Source organism: Erinaceus europaeus, chromosome 13, assembly GCF_950295315.1.
Source record: "Erinaceus europaeus chromosome 13, mEriEur2.1, whole genome shotgun sequence".
NCBI lineage: Eukaryota > Metazoa > Chordata > Mammalia > Eulipotyphla > Erinaceidae > Erinaceus > Erinaceus europaeus.
The window spans coordinates 42,988,028-43,006,368 of NC_080174.1; the positions used below are offsets into that span (position 1 = coordinate 42,988,028).

General features: G+C 42.9%; 2 protein-coding genes across 2 annotated transcripts in view; both read left to right on the forward strand.

Annotated features, from left to right (window-relative positions):
• Window positions 1-18,341, forward strand: part of STX12 (syntaxin 12) — a 190,939-nt gene that overhangs the window by 65,454 nt on the left and 107,144 nt on the right. The window lies entirely within an intron of this gene.
• The window catches only part of FAM76A (family with sequence similarity 76 member A), a 42,186-nt gene continuing 24,777 nt past the window's right edge, over window positions 933-18,341 (forward strand). Inside the window, exons 1-3 of the mRNA XM_007539034.3 lie at window positions 933-1,171; window positions 2,996-3,060; window positions 18,218-18,272. Of these exons, the coding sequence (XP_007539096.1) occupies window positions 1,091-1,171; window positions 2,996-3,060; window positions 18,218-18,272 (201 nt within the window). The 5' untranslated portion in view covers window positions 933-1,090. The remainder of the gene's footprint in view (window positions 1,172-2,995; window positions 3,061-18,217; window positions 18,273-18,341) is intronic.

Sequence of the window (18,341 nt, forward strand, 5' to 3'; positions counted from 1 at the left end):
AAAATACACACTGAAGCAAACTGCAACTAGGAATCGATGCCCTTAAGCAGCTATAAGGGTAGATTGTGAAAGGTCAGTACTGCAAGAAGCTTTGACAATGTCTCCAAAACAAAAAGTTCATAATTCCCTGGACAGTCAGTCCCCAGATGTACCAGCCCGCGAGCGGAAGAGGCCCAGCAGCCAGGGGGCGTGGTTTGCCTAGGTCGGGCCCGCCAGGAAATGACAGCTGGTTGAGATGAATACACTCTAGGAAGCCGCCCTCGGCCAGCATCTCACTGAGAGGGCGCTGAGCAGAGCGCTCTCAGGGACAGCGTGCCTCCCTTTGCCAAGGATCTTCTGCCTCCTGGAGAGGCTGTCAGCACTCTACGACACAGGGCTGCTCTCCAGGGCTGCCCCTTTTCAGTGACTCTTCTTTCCCCTAGCTCCCCAGCACTCTCCGTCTTCTTAGGGGTTTCAAAGAGACAACGCCTAAGTTGCCTCTCGTGGCTTCCTCGGCTCCCTCTCCTGCCCGCCTTGATGGAAGAGTTCTCTCAAAATCCCTGCTCCTTCAGGCTCAGCGTGATGGGCGCGGTCTAGACCACCGACGCTCAGCACCCGGCCCCACCCGGCCCCTGCAGCTTCCAGAGGGCAGCTCCATGGAAACCAAAACATCACAAGTCTGAGAAAGTATCGCGATAAGTACGCAAAGGCCGCGATCTGGGAGAGGCGGGGCGAGCACGGGAACAGAGAGAGAAGTGGGAGGAGATTGGTTGCGGTAGAGGCCCCGGGCGAGAGACAGCCCCTCCCAGCGGCGCCCCCGCGTGACTGCGCTTTACATAATCAAGGCCTCGCGCGTCACAGTGGCGTACTCCAGTCCGGCTCGAATCAGAGCCGCCAGAAGCTCCGTGTTCCGCCCACTCGCACTTGATGGACGTCAGAATAAACCAGTAAACGGGCACCTAGAGGCACTGTGCCCGCCCCGGTCCGCCCGGACCCTCCGGCTCGCCCGCCCGCTGCAGCCCGCAGCCTGCTGCCGCCTGCTAATACCTCAGCCTGTCAGATAAAGCAGCGGGCCCGGCCGGCGGGGTGGTCGGCACGGCCCTGGGTGGACATGGCGGCCCTCTACGCCTGCACCAAGTGCCACCAGCGCTTCCCCTTCGAGGCGCTGTCTCAGGGGCAGCAGCTGTGCAAGGTGCGCGGGCTGGGGCGGCGGCCGGGAACTAGGGCACTGGAGGCGCGGCCCGCAGGTCCTGTGGGGACGCCCCTGGGGTTCCTGGTGGCAGGGCGTGGCAGGGCCGCCTGGCACAGGGGCGGGACTGAGCCCGTCGAGGGCTCGCGGGGCACGTGGGCAGTGCCGGGCCGATCGGGGCCCCGCGGCCGGCGTGTTCGGGTGCTTAGCAACCGCGAGATTGTCCTCGGACCGGGGAGGTGGCGGGAGGGACAGCGGGCCCCCGGCTGGTTCAGCATCAGCTGTGCCCTAGATTGCGCCCGGCCGGCTTTCGGTCGCCCGGGGTCGCCTGTTTGGCGATCCCAACCTCTCCCCCTCCCAACTCGAGTTGGGTGCAGGGAGCCGCGTCTGGAACTCGCGCCGTGGGGCACTGGGCTTGAGTGGAAGACGAGGCTTTTTAAAGACAAGTCCCCAGGACCAAGTGGACGAAGCAGAGGCATGTTTTTGCAGCACCCCGTTGGTGCACCTCGGCCCTCATCCTAACCAAATGCTGAACGGGTTTTACCCCTGAAGGTCCAACTTCTCTTTTTCGTTTTTAAGTTGCTTCATCCTGCTTTGCCTATTTAAGCGTACACAGGTACAGTTAAAAAGTTGTCAATCCTACTGGAGAGTGATGATGAAGTAGCCCCAGATCGTGCCTCTAATATGAGTAACTCATAAGTGTATGTCATTTACCTCAAATGGCCATTTGTTGTCACTCTTTACCAGGTATGAGAGGTCTCACATGTTTGAGAGTGCCTTTCCTTGGCCTAAATATATGTATTTATTATTATTTGCCACCAGGGTTATCACTGGGGCTCCATCCCAGCACTAAAAATATACTGCTCCTGTGGCCCTTTCCCCCCCCCCCCCCGATTTTTTGGCTAGGCCAGAGAGAAGTTGAGAGAAAATGGGGAGACACCTGCAGACATGCTTCACTGCTTGTGAAATGACCCCCCCCCCCCGCCCCGCAGGTGGGGAGCCGGGGGCTCGAACTAGCATCCTGGCACTGGTCCTTGTGTTATGTACTATGTGTGCCACCGCCTTGCCCCCATATACATTTATTTTAATTCATCACTTGAACCTGCTCACAAATCCCACCATAGTAATAGGGAAACCGTGACAAGAATCCAGGACTTATGATCCCTGGTCCGAGACTTATTTATAGAAATTATGTTTTAGGGGGCCAGGCGGTGGCGCACCTGGTTAAGTGCTTACACTACAGTGTGCAAATACCAGAGTTCAAGCCCCTGCTCCCCACCTGCAGGGAGAAAGCTTCACAAGTGGTAAAGCAGGGCTGCAGGTGTCACAGTCTCTCTCCATCTCTGTCTCCCCCCTCAATGTCTCTCTGCCTCTATCCATTAATAAATAAGTTTTAAAAAAGTAATTATTTTTTACCATTGATGACTAGTTTCATAATTTTTTAAAAATTATCCTTATTTATTGGATAGAGAGCCATAAATCAAGAGGGTAGGGGGAGATAGGGAAAGAGACAAAGAGACACCTACATCACTCCTTCACCACTCGCAAAGCTTTCCCCCTGCAGGTGTGGAACGGAGACTGGAACCTGGGTCCTTGTGCGCTGAAACGTGTGCATAATCATGCCTCCCCCCATAATAATTTTTCAGGTCTTATACCAAGTCAGGGCAGGTATGAAAATATTACAGAGAACAAAATTAGATATAGAAAGTTTAAGTGACTCAAGCATAAGGGCTACGCTGCTATAATAGTACCCAGGTCTTCTGTCTCTCATTGAAGGCTTTTTGGATTCTGGCTGCCTTTTAAAATCATATCCTAATTTCATTCCAGGAATGTCGGATTGCACACCCTGTCGTGAAGTGCACCTACTGTAGAACCGAGTATCAGCAGGAGAGGTACAGTTTTCATTGACTATGAATGATGTGAATAAGCCATTTCCTCTTAAAATCTGTAATTGCTTGCATTTCAGTATGTATATCGAGAACCTGTTGAATTGTAAAATATCTCATTAGTTGTGATATATACAGATTCTGCTATTTCCTATTGTAACACCTGGATGGATATAAAACATGTATTGTTCCCTGGCTATGCCTTGATTGTTTGGATTTTTGAAGTTATTTATATCACATCCTTGATTTTATTTTTGTGATTTTGATCTTTTCAATAGTAAGAAACCATTCCCAGTGCCAGCACTTCCTTGTGAGGATTCCTGCTTTGCCATGTTTGTGACTCAAGTTTGAACTTGAGCTAGATCACAATAAGGAAGCTTTGGTGCTGGTTTTTTTCCCCCTTTGTCTCTGTCTCTTTCTAAATAAGTCAACCTGGAGCAGTGAAACCCTGGTGGGAAGGAAGGAAGGGAGGAATGGAGGGAAAAAGGAATGAGAGAGAGAAAGAAAGGAAGGAAGAAAGAATTTATAAAGGATAGAAAAAAGGAGAGACCATTTTTACCATGTTTAATTACGAGTTTCATATATATATATAACAGTGTCTTTATTTCCTATGTATAATTATAAGTTTCATGTTCTAGTATGTTTATATACAGAGCTTAAAGAATGTATAACCCCCCAAAAAAAATCTTTATGAACTGTGACAATAAAGGGTTAGTCCTTAATATAAAGGTTTAGTCCTAGTCAGTTAAGCACACATGGCACAAAGTGCAGGGACCAACCTAAGGATCCTGGTTCGAGCCCCCAACCCCGCACCTTCAGGGGGGTCGCTTCACAGGTGGTGAAGCAGGTCTGCAGGTTTCTGTCTTTCTCCTCCTCTCTGTCTTCCCCATCTCTCTCGATTTCTCTCTGTCCTGTCCAAAGGCAAAGACAGCAATGGCAACAATAACAACAACAACAAGGGCAACAAAATGGGGAAAATGGCCTCCAGGAGCAGTGGATTCATAGTGCAGGCACCGAGCCCCAGCGATAACCCTGGAGGCAAAAGAGAGAGAGAAAAAAAAATCCTTTGTTTACGGGGGCTGGGCAGTGGCACATCCAGGTAAGTACACACATTGCCATGCACAAGAACTTGGGTTTAAGACCTTACACCCCATCTGCAGGGGAAACACTTTGTAAGTGGTGAAGCAGGTCTGCAGGTATCTCTGTCTTCCCCTCCTCTCTCAATTTTTAGCTGGCCTAATAAAAAGAAAGGAAGGAAGGAAGAGGAGAAATGGTCACCAGAAGTAATGGATTTGTAGCACTGGTACCAAGCACCAGTGATAACCCTGGTGGAAAAAGTTTTTTGGGGGGCCAGGTGGTGGCACACCTGGTTGAGCGCACATATTACAATACTCAAGGACCCAGGTTCAAGCCCCTGGTCCCCGCCTGCAAGGGGAAAGCTTTGCAAATGGTGAAGTACTGTTGCAGGTGTCTCTCTTATCTCTTATCTCTATCCCTCGCTATCACCCCCTTCCCTCTTGATTTCTGGCTATGTCTATCGAATTAATAAATAAAGATAATAAAAAATTTAAAAAGATTTTAAAAAAGAAAATGTTTTTTTTCTTTGCGTTTATACTTGCTTGTGTGAATATCAATAATTTTTAAAATTTTTTAAAAATATTTCTTTATTTATTGAATAGAGACAGCCAGAAATCAAGAGGGAAGGGGATGATAGACAGGAAGAGAAACAGAGAGACACTTGCAGTCCTGCTTCACCACTTGCAAAGCTTTCCCCCTACAGGTGGGTACCAGGGGCTCAAACCTGGGTCTTTGTGCATTGTAACATGTGCACTCAACCAGGTACGCCACCACCTGGCCCCATTTTTTTTTTTTTTTTTACTTTTTAAAATTTACTACTATTTTTATTGCCACCAGGGGTATCACTGGGGCTTGGCGCTATGAATTTATTGCTCCCAGTAGCCATAATTAAGAGTGGAAGGGGGGATAAGAAGAGAGCGAGAGAGACACCTGCAGACCTGCTTCACTACTCATGAAGATCCCTCCCTATAGATGAGGAGTGGGGGTTTAAACCCTGGTCCTTGATGCATGGTAGTGTGTGAACTCAACCAGGTATACCACCAAACAGCACCAACTTTTTTTTTAAATTTATTAAAACTTTATATTATCTTTATTTGTTAGATAGAAAAAGCCAGAAATTGAGAGGGTAGGTGGAGGTACAGAGGGAGAGAGAAATAGAGACACCAGAGGGGGTGGGTCAAGCAGTGGCACACCTGATTAAGTGCATATACTAACGTGCGCAAGGTGCCAGCTTCAAGCCTCCGGGCCCTACCTGCAGGTGGAAAACTTCTTTTTTTTGTAGAATATGTTGGGTTTTTTTTTTTTATTTCTTTATTGGGGAATTAATGTTTTACATTCAACAGTAAATACAGTAGTGTGTACATGCATAACATTTCCCAGTTTTCCATATAACAATACAACCCCCACTAGGTCCTCTGTCATCCTTCTTGGATCTGTATTCTCCCCATCCACCCACCCCAGAGTCTTTTACTTTGGTTCGATACACCAATTCCAGTTCAGGTTCTACTTGTGTTTTCTTTTCTGATCTTGTTTTTTACCTTCTGCCTGAGAGTGAGATCATCCCATATTCATCCTTCTGTTTCTGACTTATTTTACTTAACATGAATTTTTCAAGGTCCATCCAAGATCGGCTGAAAACGGTGAAGTCACCATTTTTTACAGCTGAGTAGTATTCCATTGTCTATATGTACCACAACTTGCTCTGCCACTTATCTGTTGTTGGACACCTGGGTTGCTTCTAGGTTTTGGCAATTACAAATTGTGCTGCCAAGAACATATGTGTACACAGATCTTTTTGGATGGATGTGTTGGGTTCCTTAGGATATATCCCCAGGAGAGGAAGTGCAGGGTCATAGGGTAGGTCCATTTCTAGCCTTCTGAGATTTCTCCAGACTGTTCTCCACAGAGGTTGGACCAATTGACATTCTCACCAACAGTGTAGGAGGGTTCCTTTGACCCCACAACCTCTCCAGCAGTTACTGCTATTACGTTTTCTGATGTATGATATTCTCACAGGAGTGAAGTGGTATCTCATTGTTGTCTTGATTTGCATTTCTCTGACAATCAGAGACTTGGAGCATTTTTTCATGTGTTTCTCGGCCTTTTGGATCTCTTCTGTGGGGAATATTCTGTCCATGTCCTCCCCCCATTTTTGGATGGGGTTATTTGTTTTATTGTTGTTGAGATTTGCAGGTTCTTTATATATTCTGGTTATTAGCCTCTTGTCTGATGTATGGCATGTAAAGATGTTCTCCCATTCTGTGAGTGATCGTTTGGTTTGGGTAGTAGTTTCTTTAGCTGTGTAGAAGCTTTTTAATTTGATGTAGTCCCATAGGTTTATGCTTGTCTTAGTCTTTGTAATTGGATTCGTTTTATTGAAGATGTCTTTAAAATTTATGCGGAAAAGAGTTCTGCCCATATTTTCCTCTAAGTATCTGATAGTTTCTGGTCTAACATCCAAGACCTTGATCCACTTGGAATTTACTTTTGTGTTTGGTGAAATACATGGTTCAGTTTCATTCTTCTGCATGTTTCAACCTATTGTTTGCAACACCATTTGTTGAAGAGGCTCTGCTTTCCCCATTTAATAGTATGGGCCAATTTGTCAAAGATTAGATGTCCATACGTGTGGGGCCTCATTTCTGAGCTCTCAATTCTATTCCACTGGTCAGTATGTCTATTCATGTTCCAGTACCAAGCAGTTTTGATGACAATGGCCCTATAATACAATTTGATATCTGGGAGTGTGATGCCTCCAGTTCTTATCTTTCTTCTCAAGATTGTTTTGGCAATTCTAGGTCTTTTCTGGTTCCAGATAAACATTTGTAGCATTTGTTCTATTCCCCTAAAGAATGTGCTTGGGATCTTGATGGGAATAGCATTAAATTTGCAGATGGCTCTGGGTCGTATAGTCATTTTGATGATGTTAATTCTTCCAAACCATGAACATGGAATGTCTTTCCACTTCTTTGTGTCTTTTTCAATTTCCTTGAGTAGTGACTCATAATTTTCAGTATACAAGTCTTTCACTTCTTTGGTTAGGTTTACTCCTAGATATTTTATTGTTTTTGTTGCTATAGTAAAAGGAATTGATTTCTGGATTTCAATTTCTTCTAACTTAGTGTTTGCATAGAGGAATGCCACTAACTTTTGTATGTTAATTTTGTAGCCTGACACTTTACTGTAGTGCCTGATGATATCCAAAAGCTTCTTGCTGGATTTCTTATGTTTTTCTATGTATACTATCATGTCATCTGCAAATAAGGAGAGTTTGACTTCTTCTCTTCCAATCTGTATGCCTTTAATTCCTTGCTCCTGCCTGATTGCTATGGCAAGAACTTCCAACACTATGTTGAATAGTAATGGTGATAGTGGGCAGCCCAGTCCAGTACCTGATCTGAGGGGAAATGCTTCCAGTTTTTGACCATTGAGTATGATATTGGCTGTAGGTTTGCTATATATAGACTCCACTATCTTGAGGAATTTCCCATCTATTCCCATTTTTTGTAGTGTTTTGATCATAAAGGGATGTTGTATTTTGTCAAAGGCTTTCTCTGCACCTATTGATATGACCATGTGGTTTTTGGTCTTGCTTTTGTTGATGTGGTGGATCACGTTGATTGATTTACGTATATTAAACCAACTTTGCATGCCTGGGATAAACCCCACTTGGTCATGATGAACTATCTTTTTAATATATTGCTGTATACGGTAGGCTAGAATTTTGTTTAATATTTTCGCATCTATGTTCATCAGAGATATTGGTCTGTAATTTTCTTTTTTGGTGTGTCCCTCTCTGCTTTTGGTATTAGAGTGATGTTGGCTTCATAGAAGCTGGAAGGGAGTATTCCAGTGTCTTCAATCTTCTGGAAGACTTAAAAAAAGTAGAGGTATTCTTCTTTGAAGGTTTTGTAGAATTCATTTGTAAAACCATCTGGTTCAGGATTTTTCTTTTTGGGAAGATTTTTGATAACTGTTTCAATTTCATTAGCTATGATGGGCCTGTTGATGTTATCTACTTCCTCTTGACTTAGTTTTGGAAGTTAGTAGGTATCTAGGAAATCATTCATTTCTTCCAGGTTCTCTGGCTTGGTGGCATGTAGTTGTTAATAGAAAATGTTTTTATTACTTGATAGAAACAGAGAAATTCAGTGGGAAGTAGGAGAGAGGGAGAGAAAAAGAGACAGACACCTGCAGCCCTGCTTCATTACTCATGAAGTTTTCCCCCTGCAGGTAGGGACCAGGGCCTTGAACCTGTAATGTGTTCACTTAACCAGGTGTGCCACCGTGTACCCCCCCATTTCTCTTTATCTCTAGCCAATATAGAAATAAGAGATAGAGAAATTTGCAGCCCTGCTTCACTACTCACAAAGCTTTCCCCCTACAGATAGGGACTCGGGGCTCAAACCTGGATCTCTGTGCATTGTAACATCTGTGCTCAACCAGGTGTGCCACCAGCAGGCACACTGAATCTCATTATTTACAAAATACTTGTTTGTTGTGGTCTGGGGGGTTGGCACAGTGGATAAAGCATTGGATTCTCAAGCATGAGGTCCCGAGCTCAACCCCCAGCAGCACATGTACCAGAGTGATATCTGGTTCTTTCTCTTTCTCCTATCTTTCTCATTAATAAATAATTAAATTCTTTAAAAAAATTGTTGTTAAAATTCGGTGGCTCTACCTGGCTGGGCTAGCTTCACGGGGCGGGTAACAGAGACGCGGAGACAACGGCTGGGCAGGGAAGCTGTATTTCTTTATTCAGGAACAACAGTTCATAAACTAAACCAAACTAATCACCAAACAGAACTCTGCTGCCTCTTTCCCTGCAGCGACACCAAGCACTCTCGAACTCTGCAACTCTCCAACTCTCGAACTCTGGAACTCTGGCACTCTCTCGGGGTTCCTAGGGGCGGGGCCAAGTGGGCCCACGAAACTAGCAGGACTGATGCAGTTTTCTTGGCGGGGGAGAGCTAGAACAACCCAATGTAAAGCATACAACAAAAAATATTTGTTTATTTATTAGAGGAAGAAAGAGAAAGAAGCAGAGTATCATTCTGGCACTTGGATTTTGGGGATTGAACTTGGTACCTTGTGCTAGAGTCTACCACTTTATCCACTGTACTATCTCCCAGGCTACTGAATCTGATTTATTTATTTTTAATCATTAAAAAAAATTTATAAAGACAAATTGGGGGCTGAAAAGATAGCATAATGGTTATGCCAAAAGATTTTCATGCCTAAGACTGCAAGGCCCCAGATTCAATCCCCAGCACCATAAAATGGGCTTGAACAGTGCTCTCGTCTCTACAGCTTTCTTTCATTAAAGTGAAATGGATAAAATATTTTTTTTTTAAAAATTATAGAAAAAATATTTAAAAAAAGCAAATTGGGAGGGAAAAGGGTCACAGAGAGGGAGAACTGTAGCATTGCTTCACTGCTCCTGAAGCTTCTTCCCCCCTGCAGATAGGGACTAGGGCTTGAATCCAGGTCCTTGCACACTGTAATGTGTGTGCTCAAGCAGGTGCACCACCACCCAACCCCTAAAACTTAAAATGTAGGAAATAACTTAAGTATGAGTGAACACACCTCACTAGGGTTCTTTTCAAAACCAACAAGGCAGCTCATTGGCAAAGTCCAACTTTTGTGAAACTATTGACGGGCTAGTGTCGGGGTGCCTCTTCTTGGGTGCGTACTCTCTGGGTTGGAGAGAATGTGACCAGAGCCAGCCTGGGCTGCTATTCACTCAGCGAAGAGAGGGAGATGACTCAGGAACAGACTCGTGGTGGCAAGGCAATTCAGTTCTTTATTGATCAGAGAGCCAAGGCTTTTAAAGGACAGACCCAGAAGTGGCAAGTCAGAAACAGAAATGGCTAGGAAAGGGGGTGGAGAAAGGCAAAAGGCGCTGGAAAGGTAGGAACTTCCTTAGCAACTGTTGCAAGGGTTTTAACTGGTGGGGTTAATAATACCTTGCAGGCAAGGAGGGTCTTGAGGATAGAAAGAAGATAGATCAAAAGAATGGAATGGGTGGGGATCTTTCAGGCAAAACAATGATTATGTAGATAATAAGTCTGATAAGACGAAAGGATGGATGTCCCCTCAAGTCAAGCCCTGCCAAGCTCAACCACATCCTCACAATTTCCCAACAAACTATAACAGTAGGGTATGTGCTCTTTGCTAGCTCGCACATAAACTTAGAAACCTAATTTTAGCCAACTTCATTTCAATTATAGGACTATTTCCCCCAATTTTTTATTATGGACATAGTCAAACAAAATTTGGTTCCCTTTTTTGTTTTTGTTTTTAAATCTGTATTGAATAGAGACGGTCAGAAATAATTGAGAGGTTGCACCAAAGTAAAAGACTCTGGGGTGGGTGGGTGGGTGCGGAGAATACAGGTCCATGAAAGATGATGAATGACATAGTGGGGGTTGTATTGTTAAATGGGGAATGTTATGCATGTACAAACTATTGTCTTTACTGTTGAATGTAAAACATTAATTCCCCAATAAAGAAATAAATTTAAAAAAAAAAAAAGGAAAGGGGGAGATAGAAACACCTACAGAACTGTACCACTTGTATATAGCTTTTCCCCTACAGGAGCTGGAACCCAGGTCCTTGCACATTTTAACATGTGCGCTTAACCAGGTGCACCACCACCTGGCCCCCGAAAATTTGGAAAATATAGTAAGGATTCAGATACACACTACATAAACTCTACAGTGTACATCCATGGTATTTGTCTCTATCCATCATTGTATTAATTTGCCTTATTTTCAGTGCCTTTTTAAAGTTGTGAACATCCATATATTTGACCTAGACATTTCAGCATGCATATCATTAGCTAGAGTTTAATATTTTATGTTTACTTTTTTTAAAGATTTTATTTATTTATGAGAAAGATAGGAGGAGAGAGAGAAAGAACCAGACATCACTCTGGTACATGTGCTGCTGGGGATTGAACTCAGGACCTCACGTTTGAGAATCCAATGCTTTATCCACTACACCACCTCCTGGACCACTTATGTTTACTTTCTACTTTTTTTTTTTTTTTGCCTCCAGGATTATCACTGGGGCTTGGTGCCTGCACCACAAATCCACTGCTCCTGGCGGACATTTTTCCCCATCTTGTTGCCCTTGTTGTTGATGTTATTATTATTGTTGTCATAGCTTTTGTTGTTGTTGGATAAGACAGAGAAATCGAGAAAGGAGGGGAAAACAGAGAGGAGAAGAGAATGATACCACTTGCGAAGCCACACCCTGCAGGTGGGGAGCTGGGGGCTTGAACCAGGATCTTTCTGCCAGTCCTTGTGTGTGCCATGTGACTTAACCCACTGCGCTACTGCCCAGCCCCTATTTTTTATTTTTTAAGATAGAGCCAGAAGCTGAGAGACAATAAAAGAGATCACATCACCTCCTTCAATGCAGTGGGAGGCCAGGATTGAACCTGGATCATGCATGAACCTGGGTTATGCACATGGCAAAGTAGCACAGTATTCAAGTGAGCTATTTCACTGGCCCTAAGTTTTTTTCTTTCTTTTTTTTTTTTCCTTTTCTTTTTTCTGTTTATTAATGAGAGAGAGGGAGAGAGAGAACCAGAAAATTACTCTGGCATATGCATTGTTGAGGATCCAACTTGGGACCTCATACTTTTTGAATCCAAGGTTTAATTCACTACACTACCTCCTGAGCCACTATAATAATTTATTCTTTAAACAACAAGGGCAACAAAAGGGAAAATAAATAAATAAATAAACATATATAAAAATTTTTTAAAATTATTCTTTAAGAATTCAAATTTGTACTCAGTGAAAACATTTGGTGAATTTTATAAATACGAAATACTATATATCTGTATCTATTGGGATATAGATCATTAATCCCAGGAAATTGCTCAGTTGAAGTGTAGGACTTACATGTCTGAGACTATCAGTTTGATCCCCTGTGCTATATGTACTGGGGAGATGTTTTTACTTCCTTTTTCTCTCATTTATCCTATAAAATAAAATGAATCATTAAAAATATAAAGAGAGGGAGTTGGGTGGTAGCGCAGCGGGTTAAGTGCATGTGGCGCAAAGCACCAGCATAAAGATCCTGGTTCGAGCCCCCGGCTTCCCACTTGCAGGGGAGTCGCTTCACAAGCAGTGAAACAGGTCTGCAGGTGTCTGTCTTTCTCTCCCCCTCTCTGTCTTCCCCTCCTCTCTTCATTTCCCTCTGTCCTATCCAACAACGATGACATCAATAGCAACAACAATAACAACAACAATAACGACAAGGGCAACAAGAGGGAAAATAAATAAACACAAAAAATTTAAAAATATATATATATATATATATACATATATAGAGGGGGGGCTGGGCTATGGAGATATCATAATGGATATGCAGAAGACCTGAGTCCCTAAAGTCCCGGGTTCAGTCCCCTGCACCACCACAAGCCAGAGCTGAGTAGCTGAGTAGTGCTGTGGTGAATGAGTGTGTGTGTGTGTGTGTGTGTGTGTGTGTGTGTGTGTGTGTGTGTAATTTTTTAACACACATGATATACGTAATCACCCCAAATAATTTCCTTCTCCCATTCACCTTGCTTACCCTCGGCAGTCACTGTTAGGATTTTCTTCTTTTTTTTTTTATATTTATTTATTCCCTTTTTGTTGCCCTTGTTGTTTTATTGGTGTAGTTATTATTATTGTTTTTATTATTGTTGTTGTTGTTGGATAGGACAGAGAAATGGTGAGAGGAGGGGAAGACAGAGAGGGGGAGAAAAAGACACCTGCAGACCTGCTTCACCACTTATAAAGCAAACCCCCTGCAGGGTCAGGGGCTCGAACCAGGATCCTTATGCCAGTCCTTGTGCTTTGCACCACCTGTGCTTAAACTGCTGCGCTACCACCTGACTCCCTGATTTTCATTTCTTTTTCTTTTTTTTTTTAAGTAATTTTTTTTTTTATTTTCCCTGTTGTTGCCCTTGTTGTTTAACATTGTGTGGTTATTGATGTCATTGTTGTTGGACAGGACAGAGAGAAATGGAGAGAGGAGGGGAAGACAGAGAGGTGGATATTAAGAGAGACACCTGCAGACCTGCTTCACCACTTGTGAATCGACTCCCCTGCAGGTGGGGAGCTGGGAGCTCAAACCGGGATCCTTACACTGGTCCTTGCGCTTTGCGCCACGTGCGCTTGATCCGCTGCGCCACTGCCCCACTCCCCAATTTTCATTTCTATCAGGGATAGTTTTATGTGTTCTAGAACTTTATACAAATGGAAGCATAGAAAATCTCTGTAACTTTGTCTTAGTTTTACATTTAGGTTTGTGGTCCATCTTGAATTAATTTTGGAGGCCAGGTGATGGTGCACCTGGTTAAGCTCACACATTACAGTGCACAAGGACCTAGAGGTTCAAGCCCCTGGACCCCACCTGCAGGGGGAAAGCATCATGAGTGGTAAAGCAGGCTGTCTCTTTCTTTTCTTTTTTTTTAATTTTTTTTTCTTTATTGGGGAATTAATGTTTTACATTCAACAGTAAGTACAATAGTTTGTACATGCATAACATTCCCCAGTTTCCCATATAACAATACAACCCCCACTAGGTCCTCTGTTATCCTTTTAGGACCTGTATTCTCCCCACCCACCCACCCCAGAGTCTTTTACTTTGGTGTGATAAGTCTCTTTCATTTCTATCTCTCTCTCTCCCCTCTCAGTTTCTCTCTCTCTCTCTTACTACTCAATAATAAATAAATAAAAATTTTTTAAAAATTGTGTCAGGGCTAAGGAATTTTGATCCTTAATACACATACATAAAATTAATCATAAACATAGTTTTCTTTTTTTTTGTTTTAAGATTTTATTTATTTATTTATTCATGAGAAAGAGGAGGAGAGAGAGAAAGAACCAGACATCACTCTGGTACATGTGCTGCAGGGGATTGAACTCAGGACCTCACTCCTGAGAGTCCAGTGCTTTATCCACTGTGCCAACTACACATTTTCTAAGATGTCAAAAGCATTTGTATACACACCCCCACATATGTATATTCTAAATATAAATCAAAATATTTAGCATTACAGAATCACTGATGTGTAACTTCTTATTTTTTATTTCTTTATTTTTATTAAGGAAAGAGAGATGAAGAGACAGAGAGAGAGAACCACATGCAGTGCCAGAGATCAAACCCTGAACCTTTGCTTCAGAGTCCAATGCTTTATCCATTGTACCACCTCCTGGGGTGTTCTCTCTGCTCTGTTTTTTTTATTATTGTTGTTGTAGTTATTATAGTTTTTGTTGTTGTTGTTGTTGTTTTTTAATGAGAAAGATAGGAGGAGAGAGAAAGGACCAGACATCACTCTGGCACATGTGCTGCTGGGGATCGAACCCAGGACCTCATGCTTGAGAGTCCAAAGCCTTATCACTGTGCCACCTCCCAGACCACTTATTATAGTTGTTATTAATGTTGTTATTGTTAGATAGGACAGAGAGAAATGGAGAGAGGAGGGGAAGACAGAGAGGGGGAGAGAAAGATAGAAACCTGATAGATAGCGACTTCCCTGCAGGTGGGGAGCTGGGGGCTCAAACCGAGATCCTTAGGCTGGTCCTTGCACATAACACCGCATGCACTTAACCCACTGCGCTACAGCCCAACTCCCCAGCTTCTTATTTTTTAACATGCCTTATTTTGGTCACATTTTATTTATTTACTGGACAGAGAAAAGACAAAAATTCATAAGGATAGGGGAAGTGGGGGTGGGGAGAGAGAGACAGACCTGCAGCACTGTTTCACCACTTGTGTAGTTTCCCCCCTGCAGGTGGAACAAGGGGGCTTGAATTTGGGTCCTTTCACATTGTGACGTGTGCTCTACCAGATGGACCACATCACCCAGCCCCACTTAGCCTCATTCTAAAGATCTCTTTCAGTGTACTTCAGCTCTTTTTTTTGAATGAAAATGTTGCTATTTTATTTTTTTGTATTTTGCTACCAGGGTTATCACTGGAGCCAGGTGCCTGCCTAATGGCTCCACTGCTCCCAGCAGCCTTTTTTAAATTTTTTGTTGAAGCTAAGAATTTATTTATTTATAAAATAGAAACATTGACAAGACCATTGGATAAGAGGGTACATTTCCACACATTGCCCATCCCCAGAGCTCCATATCTAATCCCCTCCTTTGATAGCTTCCCTATTCTTTTTTTTAAAATGTTTATTTATTTATTCCCTTTTGTTGCCCTTGTTTTTGTTGTTGTAGTTACTATTGTTGTTGTTGATGTCGTCGTTGTTGGATAGGACAGAGAGAAATGGAGAGAGATGGGGAAGACAGAGAAGGAGAGAGAAAGATAGACACCTGTAGACCTGCTTCACCGCCTGTGAAGAGACTCCCCTGCAGGTGGGGAGCCAGAGGCTCAAACAGGATCCTTACTCTCCTCCTTGCACTTTGTCCCACGTGCGCTTAACCCACTGTGCTACCGCCAGACTTCCGATAGCTCCCTTATTCTTTAACTCTCTGAGCATGGACCCAGGATCATTATGGGATGCAGAAGGTGGAAGGTCTGGCTTCTGTAATTGCTTCCCCACTGAACATGGGCATTGACTGGTCAATCCATACTCCCAGCCTGTCTCTCTCTTTCCCTAGTGGGGCAGGGCTCTGGGGAGGTAGGGTTCCAGGACACATGGTGGGGTAGCAGCCTTTTATTTTTAGTTTTTATTCTTTATTTATATTTTCTTTTTCTAACAGAAAATAGGGGTGAGAAGGGGGAGAAAGATAGAAATAGAAGACACCTGTAGCACTGCTCCACCACTCATGAAGCTTTCCCCTTGTAGGTGGGGACCAGGCACTTGAACCCGAGTCCTCTCATGGTAATGTGTATGGTGTATGCTTTACCAGTTGCACCATCACCTGACCCCTAAACTTCATTTTTCTTTTTTAAGATTCATTTATTTATTAATGAGAAAGAGAGAACCAGACATTAGTCTAGTACATGTGCTGCTGGGGATGCTCAGGACCTCTTGCTTAAGAATCCAGTGCTTTATGCACAGTGCCACCTCTCAGCCCACCTACACTTCATTTTTTATATTGTCTTTTTTAAAAATGGCAGAAAATACCTGGAAATTATTTTTCTGTTGGAAGTTCTCAATTTAAATGTTTTCTACCTTGATTTTTTTTTTTCTGCTTTAACTTTACGGGCCCCTTTATAGAAGTTATATGAGTGGTCTGGGAAGTGGCACAGTGGATAAAGTGTTGGACTTTCAAGGATGAGGTCCAGAGTTCAGTCCCCGACAGCCCATGTATCAGAGTGATGTCTGGTTCTTTTCCTCCTCCTATCTTTCTCATGAATAAATAAAGTCTTTTTTAAAAAAAGAAGAAATTATTTGAAAACCTAATTACAAAATTCTAAATAGACTAAATTGTTATGTGATTTTATTTTATTTTTTATTTAAACACCAGAGCACTTCTCAGCTCTGGCTTATGGTGGTGCGGCGGGGGGGGTGTGTGATTTTTTTTTTTTTTTTTTTAAGATTTTCTTTTTTTCCTTTTGCCTCCAGGGTTATTGCTGGGGTTCAGTGCCTGCACCATGAATCCACTGCTCCTGGAGGCCATTTTTTTCCCCTTTTGTTGCCCTTGTTCTTATAGCCTTGTTGTGGTTATTATTGTTATTGTTGATGTCATTCGTTGTTGAATAGGACAGAGAGAAATCAAGAGAGGAGGGGTAAACAGAGAGGGGGAGAGAAAGACAGACACCTGCAGACCTGCTTCACCACCTGTGAACAGACTCCCCTGCAGGTGGGGAGCCGGGGCTCGAACCGGAGTCCTTACGCTGGTCCTTGTGCTTTGCACCACGTGCACTTAACCCGCTGCACTACCGCCTGACCCCCAGGTGATTTTATTTTTAACCCTAGGATATTATTTAAATGATAATTTGCTCTTAAAATTCTCTACTTCTTTGTGAAGTGTTAGACTTTATTTGTAGGTGATTTATTCCATAAGACAGTTCTTGTCAGTAGACAGACAGCTCCTAGAGAAATTAGAAATATTTAAAAGAAATAGATGTTTCATGCTTATAGCATCTATTTCCATACATCTATAATTATCATTTTACTTGTGCTTTTAATTATGCTTTTACTTATACAGAAGAGCATAGACAATGTGAGCATAGACAATGTAAAGTCAACATGAATAAAATTCCTTTGGATGGTCTGGGAGGTGACGCAGGAGATCCAGAGTTCAGTCCCTAGCAGCACATGTACCAGAGTGATGTCTTTCACTCTCTCCTATCTTTCTCATAAATAAATCTTTAAAAATTCCCTGGGAATTGGATGGTATCGCAGCGGGTTAAGCGCATGTGGCGTGAAGTGCAAGAACTGGCTTAAGGATCCTGGTTCAAGGCCCGGCACCCCACCTACAGGGGAAGTCGCTTCACAACTGGTGAAGCAGGTCTGCAGGTGTCTATCTTTCTCTCCCTCTCTCTGTCTTCCCCTCCTCTCTCCATTTATCTCTATCCTATCCAACAATGACAACATCAATAAAAACAACAATAATAACTATACCAATACAACAAGGGCAACAAAAAGGGAATAATTTTTTTTTTTTAATTTTCTTTGGCTTATTTTCCAAACTTTTTTTCCTCATCTCATTCATATGGATTGAGAACTTCTTTCCTTCCTTTCTTCCCTCCTCCCCCTCCTTGTTTTAAATGATACTTAGAGATGTCATAGTCAGAAATAGCTCATTCTCCATTTTAACCAAAGCCTCATTTTATCTGAGCTATTAAAATTAATAGTCAGGGTCAGCTGGTGGTGTACCCAGTTCCCACCTGCAAGGGGAAAGCTTTGCAAGGCTCTTTCTTCCTCTCTATCTCCCCCTCTCCTCTCGATTTCTGGCTGTCTCCATCTAATTAATAAAGATAATAAAAAATACATAAATTAAAAGTCACAAGATAATTAAAATAATATTGACCATTACTCAGTTAACCAAGTATCCAGGTCATTGGCACTTAGCAGTCTGAAAATTCCTTGGACTTAAGTAGAAATCAGTTTTCACATGTTCTAAGTAAGACAGTTTTTTTTTTCTTTTTTGGTAAAAACCTGTTTCTTTATTCTTTAACAGTAAAACCAATACGATATGCAAGAAATGTGCTCAAAATGTGCAGCTGTATGGAACGGTAAGTAGGGTTTCTATTCCTAATAGTACTCAGGCCTCTTGGAACTTATATTCACTGGACTATTAATAC